This window comes from Pyrgilauda ruficollis, unplaced genomic scaffold (assembly GCF_017590135.1).
Source record: "Pyrgilauda ruficollis isolate IOZ18807 unplaced genomic scaffold, ASM1759013v1 scaffold16, whole genome shotgun sequence".
NCBI classification, from domain to species: domain Eukaryota; kingdom Metazoa; phylum Chordata; class Aves; order Passeriformes; family Passeridae; genus Pyrgilauda; species Pyrgilauda ruficollis.
In genome coordinates this window covers 12,282,457-12,290,998 of record NW_024514764.1, presented here as the reverse complement: position 1 = coordinate 12,290,998, position 8,542 = coordinate 12,282,457, and the positions used below count along the sequence as shown (strand labels likewise).

Sequence of the window (8,542 nt, the reverse complement as noted above, 5' to 3'; positions counted from 1 at the left end):
CCCGGGCCCCGCCAGCGGCCGCCCCGCCCGGCCCCGGGGGCGGCGGGCCCGGCACGGCCCGGCCATGCTCGGCCTGGACGTGTGCGAGGCCGGCGGGCAGCTGCTGGAGCTGCTCTGGCTGGCGCTGTGCTACCGAGGTGAGCGGCGGCGGCCGGGGGGCAGCGCCCGGGGGCGGCGGGGGGCATTGCCCCGGGGAGGGAGGGCGAGCATCACTCCGAGCCCCCAGTAAGTGAGCATCCCCCGGGCGCCCGGTGCATCCGTGAGTGAGCAGCACCCCGGGCCCGGGGGAACTGGAGCGTCCCACGGGGGAGGTCCCCGCTGTCCCCCTGCCACCTCGCAGCCTGTGGCACCTGGCCCTGCCACCCTGCCCTGCCACCCGCAGGCAGCCAGCGAGTCCCGAGGTGGGTGCATCCCTGGGCTGGGAGTGCCCGCATGCTGCCGTGACAGCCGAGGGGCAGGGCCTCGGTGGGGGGCCAGAGGGGCAGCAGGGCCACTGCTGTGTCCCCATCACTGCCACTGCCCTGGGGACCCCCACATCTTGGCCAGACTGACCCAGACTTTTGGCCCTGTGGCCCTGGGGCTGAGCACAGGCAGTGTCCTCTGCCCCATGCTGTATTCCCAGCGTGTCCCCAGGGATGGAGTTCCAGGGGCTTTGGGGAGCTCAGTGCTTGCAGTTACAAGAGTGGGGTGGTGATGCAGTGGGCAGGGAGAGTCAGGGGCTGTGGGGACATCACCCATGTTTGTGGTGCCCCTGGTGCCCCCCCGCAGTCTGGCAGCACCAGAGCCACCAGAGCCACCATCCCAGTGATGCCTCTGCCCTGCAGCTGCTGGTGCTTTGGGTTTGGGGTGCGAGATGGGGCTGGAGGCTGCCCAGTGGGGTTGGAGGGGGCTGCAGGGCAATGACAAGGACTTCTCTGGGTGACACAAAGGGGCCCTGGGGGCTGGAGGGGTCTGCAAGCACCCCCCATACCGAGCACACCGCTCGCCTTGCTCCATGACCGTGCGGAAATGCAGCCGGCGGCAGCACCTCTGGTCTCAGCGGTGCCACCAGGCCCCGGGGACACCGAGCTGGCAGCCTCCCCACGGCTCCGAGCAGGGGACCAGCCTGGCCTCCCCACGGGGATTCCCATGTCCCAGCCCAGCCACCCCCTGCCCACCAGTGCCTTCGTGTCGGGGGGGGGGGGGGGCCCCCCGGGGGGGGGGGGGGGGGGAGCCGCATCCTTCCGCCCCCTTGCGCGGCCCTACCGGGGTGTCCCCGGAGCTGCCACTGCCTGTCCCCCGCAGACATCATGGCTGACAAGGAGGGGGTGACGCTATCGCTGGAGGAGGAGGAGGAGGATGCCGACGTGGCCCTGGCGTACAAGACGCCAGAGAAGAAGAGCCTGCGGGAGATCCAGGAGCTGGACCCAGGGGATGAGAGCCTGCGGAAGTACAAGCAGGCACTGCTGGGTGCCATCCCTGCTGCCGTGGGTAAGGCTGGGGCTGCAGACGGGTTTGGGCACCGCGGCAGCCCCGCAGCCCGGCCGGGGGATGCAGCCTCAGCGGGCTCGGGGAGCTCGGGCGTGCTCGAGCAGGGAGCGTCCCGTGGGGCATCCCCGGCAGGGAGGGCGCATCCCGGCTGGAATCGCCCACGGGTGTCGCCTGTGCCCCCCACCTGCGCAGAGACCCCGGCATTCCCTGCCGACAGAGTGCCGGTGCCCGGGGACCCCAGTTGCTGTGGTTACGGGATCACCGCCGCAGTTTCCATAGGAACGGCTACAGGGAACCGGAAAATTCATGGGGATGACTGAGAGGAGCGAACGGCGGGGGCGGGGGGAGGAACACCGGGGTAGCACGGCTGCCGGTGACCAGACGGTGCCCCCCGCTCCCCATGGCCCCATATAGGCTCCCCACCCCTGGCTGGTGCTGGTCTGCACTGGGGGTCCCTGGGGAGCTCCACGGGCCCAGCACCCCAGTGTCCATCCATGAATGTCTTGGGGAAACTGCAAAAGGGGGCGGGGGGGAGGGGAGGGCTTGCAAAGCAGTGGGGTGCATGAGGGGTGCATGAGGGGTGCACCATGCTATGTGTGAAAGCTGCCGGCCGTGCAGGCTGGGCTGGTGGGGAGAATGAGACCAGCGCCCACCTCAAGGGATGCGTTGGCTGCACGTGCTGCATCCTCCTCCTCTGCTTCCCCTTGTTCTGCTCCTGAGCCAGGGAATGGCACCCCCTGGGAAATACCCGTGTCTGGGTCCTTTAAACATGATCTTACCCCAAAAGGCACTGCTGCCAGTGGTGGAGTGACCTGAGATGCACCTGCTGTCCTGTGCCCTGCCTGGCACTCCCTTGCTTTAACACCCCACCGTGGCCCTTCCCACAACTACAGGGCCATGGGCAGCCCCTTGGCTCGCTGGGGGATGGTGGACTGGGCATGGTGGGTAAGGTCTGGCCCTGCTGCTTGTCCCTAGATGCCAGCGTGCCCAATGTGCAGGTGACAAAGCTGACGCTGATGTGCGAGCAGGCGCCAGGGCCCATCACCATGGACCTGACAGGTGAGCCCTGGGGACACCTGGGGGAGGAGGAGGAGGAGGGGGAGGAGGAAGGGGCACCGGGCTGATGGACCATCTGCTTGTGCAGGAGACCTGGAGGAGCTGAGAGGCCGGGCCTTTGTGCTGAAGGAAGGGGTGGACTACAGAGTGAAGGTGTCCTTCAAGGTGAGGCGAGTGCGTGGTGCCCTGTGCCCACTGGCCAGCATGGCCCCGCTGCCCTCACACCATGGGGTCCCTACCCTAAAGGGTCCTTGTTACCCTGGGACCCTGCCCCACAGGGTCCCTCTTGCTGCCCATGGGTCCCTGTCTGTCCAGGGTCTCTGCCTTGGCACATCTGCTTCCACCCTTTACCCCTGGGGTCTGTGCCCCTCTGGGGGTCTCTGCTCACCCTGAGTTCCCTCCTGGGTCACTGCCACCTTGGGGGTCCTTGCTATCCCTAGTGTGACAGCCACCCCATGGTTCCTGCCACCCCAGAATCCTTGTTTCTCCCAGAGATCCCAGCAATGCTGCCTATCCAAGGGTTTCCTAGAGGTCTCTGACCCTCCTGGGGGGAGATCCCTTCCATCTCTGAGTCCCTGCCCCTCTTGGAGTTACCTGCCAGCCTGGAGCCCCTGCCACCTGTGATGATGCTGAATTCTGACAAGGGGCTGGATCCTGGAAGAGGTGGATGTCGGGATGCCAGGGGTCCCCCTGCCATGGGGCAGTCCCCAAGTCCCCCCTGCCTTCTGCCCGCAGGTGAACAGGGAGATCGTCTGCGGGCTGCGGTGCCTGCACCTCACCTACCGCCGGGGCCGGCCCGGTGAGTGGGGCTGGGGGCCGGGGGCCGGGGCTGGGGGACCCCCCCGCCACCCTGGCCCCACTCACCCGTCCCTCCTGTCCCCTCCTCGCCCAGTGGATCGCGACGTTTTCATGGTGGGCAGCTACGCGCCGCGGGCCGAGGAGTACGAGGTGGTGACGCCGGCGGAGGAGGCGCCGCGGGGATGGCTGGCACGGGGCTCCTACCGCGTCCGCTCCCTCGTCACCGACGATGACAAGACGGAGCACCTCTCCTGGGAGTGGGGCCTCTGCATAAAGAAGGCTTGGGAGGACTGAGCCCGCCCCGCAGCCCGGCTCCCCCCGCCAGCTCGGGGCCGCGGTGCCGCCGTCCCGGGGAGCCCTGGCCGGCCCCGCCGCGCTTGCCCCAGTCGCGTGAAGGGTTGAGGGGGGTCCCTTAGCGAGTGAGAGCCCGTGGTCGTGGTCTTCGCAACCAAAGTTATTTTTAATTGCTCTTTTTTTTTAAATATCGACTCCCGCCTGATCCTCACGGCGTCCCCATCGCTGGGGCCGGGGCTGTGACCCTGCCGTGGTGGTGCCGTGTCCGGTACCCGCCCGGTCGCAGGCTGTGCTCTTCCATCGCCATTAAACCCTACAGACTGGTCTCTTACTGGTGTGTCTGTGTCCCCACCGCCTATGCCTGTCCCTCGGCTCCCTGTCCCCCGCGGCCCTGTCCCCATCCCGCTGGCGGGGCCAGGTCTCCCTGCGGCGACGAGCGTCTGGAAAACGGCCACCTGGTCCCGCTGCCTTATCGGCGGGGCCGGGCAGCCAGTAGCGGAGGGCCACGAGCCCCAGGGGACCGGCACAACCCGCCCCCAGGTCCCTTATCTTCGTCCTCCTCCCTGGACAACATCTTCAGCGCCGGCACCATGCGCGGCTGCGGGTCCCGGCTGGTTTGGCTGCTGGTGCTGTCGCTGGCCTGGCTGGGCCCGGCTTTGGGGGGCGAGGATAAGGATGAAGAGGTGATAGAAGAGGAAGAAAAGGAGAAGAAAGAGGATGAAGTGCTGTCAGATGAGATCAAGGAGGAGGACAATGTCCTGGTGCTCCATGAGCACAACTTTGCTCGTGCCCTGAGTGAGCACCAGCTGCTGCTGGTGGAGTTCTGTGAGTGCCAGGGTGGCAGGGGTGTGGGCAGGGCAGATGTGGGGTAGGGAATATTGTCAGGGGGGACCGGGCGTGGCTGAGTGTGGGCAGAACACATGTACATGGACACAGGTACGGCAGGGTACAGGACACAGGAGGGTGGGGTGGGCAAGGGCAAGGCTGTGGGTCAGAGGTGCAAGAGCACAGGCCATGTGACAGGGCATGGGATGGGGATGACACGCAGAGCGGGGACACGGGCAGAGCATGGGTGAAGGGTGTGTAGCATGGCGTGGGACACAAGACAGGGACACGTGTGGGTGTGGGACAGGGGCACAAGCTGGGGCCCAGTGGGCTCACACAGCCATTGGGCTGTCCCCACACCTGTCCCCATTATCAATGCTGTCCCCTACCCACAGACGCACCGTGGTGTGTGCACTGCCAGCAGCTGGCTCCTGCCTTTGCCCAGGCAGCCACTGAGCTGAGGAATGAGTCCAGTCCAGCCCGGCTGGGCAAGGTGGATGCCACGGCACAGACAGCCCTGGCCACCGAGTTTGGCATCACCTCCTACCCCACGCTCAAGCTCTTCCGTGATGGCAACCGCACCCACCCCCTGGAATACACTGGTAGGGCTGTGGCACCCCACAGTGTCCCTGGCACCTGTCGAGGGGGACACTGCCATGGGGCTGGGGTGTGTGGCAGGGGCTGATGGTCGAGGGTGGCACTGTCCTTGCGGGGGTCACAGGGTGGTGATGGTGAGAGGGGTGGCAGCGTCCTGGTGGTGATAACGGACAGGTGACAGTGATCACACTGTATGAGGTGATGATGGTGGGCAGTGCCACGGTGCTGGTGGCGGGTGGCTGAGGTTGGTGGCAGAGGGAGGGGTGGCAGCCTGGTGAGGGATGTCAGGTGCCATCTGTGTGCCAGGCCGCATGAACAGCCAGGGCATCGTGCGCTGGGTGCAGCGCCGGGCTGGCCCCAGCGCCACGCTGCTGCAGGACACCGACACCATCGCAGCCTTCATCGACTCCCAGGACTTGGTGGTCATCGGCTTCTTCAAGGTGGGCTGGGGCGGGCCGGGGCTGGACCATGGCCGTGGCTGTGGCTGTGGCACTCACGGGTGGCTGTGCAGGACCTGAGGGATGAGGCAGCCCAGGCGTTCTTCGAGGTGGCTGCCGAGATGGTGGACCTGCCGTTCGGCGTGGCAGAGGCAGCTGAGCTCTTCCAGGCGTATGGGCTGTCAGCTGACACCGTCTGCCTGTTCAAGAAGGTGAGGGGGTGGCAGGGCAGTGGTGGGGCCATCCTGTCCTCCCCTCAGCCCTCACAGGCCCCTGCCCTGGCAGTTCGATGAGAGACAGACAAACTTCCCTGTGGACCCAGCACGGGGGCTGGACACGGCCGAGCTCATCCGGCTGCTCCGCGTCCACAGCCTGCAGCTGGTGATGGAGTTCACCAACGAGGTACAGCCCTTCCCTAGCCCTGCCACTGTCCCCTGAGGGCCGTGGCTGCCCTACCCTCATTCTCCTCCTCCTCCCCAGACGTCCAACCAGATCTTCAGTGCCAAGATCCCCCATCACATGCTGCTCTTCCTCAACAAGTCCTCACCGGAGCAGCTGTCACTGCAGGACGGCTTCAGAGCAGCTGCCGGTGGCTTCCGGGGTGAGGTGAGGTGGCCCCATGGAAGGGACATGGAGAGTGGCTTTGGGACTCCCCAGCCTCAGTGTCCCCCGTTCCCTGGCCAGGTTCTCTTCGTGGTGGTGGATGTAACCGGCCATGGTGCCGACGTCCTGCCCTTCTTTGGCATGACCGCTGCTGATGCCCCCACCCTGCGCCTGGTCAAGATGGAGAACAACCGCAAGTACCAGATGGAGCAGGACGACTTCTCGAGTTCGGCCATTCGCACCTTCATCCAGGCGGTGCTGGACGGCAAGGTGAAGGTGAGGGGTGCAGCACGGTGCCAGCCAGCGCCGATGGATTCTGCCCTGTGGCGAGAGATGGGCTGTTGGCTCAGAAGCCTATGGATGATGTTGTGAGGTGAACAGCAGGGACCTGTTTGCTGACACTCCTGCTGCCAGGCTTGAGGATTTGGGGATTTGGTACGGGCAAGGGGAGCAGGAGATTGCTGCCATGGGGGCACACAGAGCTGGGATGGCAGCAGAGGGGAAGACGTGGTCCAAAAGGCAGCACAGGAACATACCCCTGCCCCAGCCTGCACTGCCCCACGGGCCTCTGGCGTGCTCAGCCCAGGCTGTGGCTGTCCCGACTGTCCCCACAGCCTCACCTGCTGAGTGCGGAGCCCCCTGAGGACTGGGACACGCGGCCCGTTAAAGTCCTGGTGGGGAAGACCTTCGAGCAAGTGGCTTTCGATGAGACCAAGAACGTCTTTGTCAAGTTCTGTAAGTGCCACCCGTGTCCCTCCCTGAGCTCTGCTGTGGGGCTCAGCCCCTTCACAGTAGCCCCAGCCCTGTCCCCGACCTCTTGTCAATGTGCCCACCCCGCAGACGCGCCGTGGTGCCCCCACTGCCAGGCCATGGCGGCCGCCTGGGAGGAGCTGGCCGAGCGCTACAAGGACCGTGAGGACATCGTCATCGCCGAGATGGACTCCACGGCCAACGAGCTGGAGAACATCACCATCCATGGCTACCCCACCCTGCACTACTTCCCTGCGGGGCCGGGCAGGAAGGTGGGTGTGGGCACTTGTGGGGTAACAGCACCAGGGGGATGGTGGCACCCTCAGTGCCTTCCACTCCTATGGTTCCAGATGGTTGAGTATAAAAGCACCCGAGACGTGGAGACCTTCTCCAAGTTCCTGGAAAACGGGGGGACACTGCCTGAGGAGCCTCCGGTGAGTGAGGTCAGGGGACAGCACCCCTGCCCAGGGCTGGGGGATGGATCCTGCAGGATGGGGATGGGGACAGGGTCAGGCAGGGAGTGTGTGTCTATCCATGCCTCACTGCTGCCTTCTCCAGGTGACCAAGACCCCTGGGAACAGCACGGGCAAGGAGGACCCGAGTGCAGAGCGGACGGATGAATCCCGGGATGAGTTGTGAGCCCTACTGTGTGTCCTACTCAGGCATGTGCCATAAACCACCTGGAAACAATGTGGCTCTGGTCTGTGTCTGTGTCTCCATGTGCTGGGAGCACTCGCGTGTCTCAGGGACACAGCAGTGTGTCTATCCCCCTGGGGCAGCTGTACCATAGCACTGATCCTGGCAACCCTGCAATGGCACCAGGTGGCCAAGGAGCTCTCCATGCTGGCCCTCGTGCTGCACTGCTGGGGTTCAGGTGATGGGAGCCCAGCTGGGGTCTCTCCTTCATGACATACCAGACCCAGGCAATCCCCAGGAGCTGCTGTCACAGCCAAGGCAGGCAACATGGGGTTCTACTGGCATGCAAGCCTGGCTACACCTCTGGCAACTCCAGCACTGTTCCCTCTCTGCTGAGACATTCCTTCAGGGGCAACGTGCCGGTCCTGTTGGGCCAGGCTGTGCTCAGCCATCCCTCCAGGGAGCCCAGAGCGGCCCCAGTTCCACCCTGTGCCACTCACCAATCCTGCCCCATCCTCTGTCCATCCCAGAGGCTGCTGAGGGCCTGGGCCTGCTCCACAGGGAAGGAAAAAAAGCAGCAGGCAGTGGGATGTGGGGTTTTATTTCATTTTATCCAAGTACCTTTGAAAAGATCATTGTACAAGTCAGCACATGAGAATGCAGAGGAAATGCCGGGGCTGCACGGCCACTGTACATATTTACAGGGACCCCCCGAAAAAAAGGAGGGGACGGAAATCTCAGTCATGCCAACAACCTCACCAGACACACCACCATCAGAACTTCAAAAAACGGAGTAAAACCCCTCGTGACACTGTTCCCGGGCTGAAAACATTTGCAGATTTTGCTGGACTTCACACAGTGTTTTAGGCAAGTCCAGACCCGTGTTTAAAGGCACTCGGTGACGTACAACAGGCGCAGTCCATCCCGGCGTGGGGCCAAGGGGTCCCAGCAGCTCCACACTGCTGGGCTGGGCATGGCTCTGAGCAGGGCCAGCGCCACCCTGGAGCCCCGGGCTCCGGGGCCACCCCCGGGTGGGTGGGCAAGGGCTCCCTAAAAGAGCTGGCACAGAGGTGTGG

General features: G+C 65.0%; 2 protein-coding genes across 2 annotated transcripts; both read left to right on the top strand.

Moving 5' to 3' along the window:
- The first annotated feature begins 6 nt into the window (after window positions 1-6).
- Window positions 7-3,949, top strand: ARHGDIG (Rho GDP dissociation inhibitor gamma). Its single transcript, XM_041462763.1, has 6 exons — window positions 7-137; window positions 1,285-1,470; window positions 2,446-2,529; window positions 2,615-2,691; window positions 3,262-3,325; window positions 3,419-3,949. The coding sequence occupies exons 1-6, from the start codon at window positions 65-67 to the stop codon at window positions 3,616-3,618; spliced, it is 684 nt and encodes a 227-aa protein (XP_041318697.1). The 5' UTR covers window positions 7-64; the 3' UTR covers window positions 3,619-3,949.
- Window positions 3,950-4,050: 101 nt separating this feature from the next.
- Window positions 4,051-7,469, top strand: PDIA2 (protein disulfide isomerase family A member 2). The gene is made up of 11 exons (XM_041462391.1): window positions 4,051-4,443; window positions 4,839-5,045; window positions 5,347-5,480; window positions 5,552-5,689; window positions 5,763-5,879; window positions 5,958-6,083; window positions 6,162-6,356; window positions 6,695-6,815; window positions 6,921-7,102; window positions 7,181-7,264; window positions 7,389-7,469. Exons 1-11 carry the CDS (start codon window positions 4,209-4,211, stop codon window positions 7,467-7,469), a joined length of 1,620 nt encoding a protein of 539 aa, XP_041318325.1. The 5' UTR covers window positions 4,051-4,208.
- The last annotated feature ends 1,073 nt before the right edge of the window (window positions 7,470-8,542 follow it).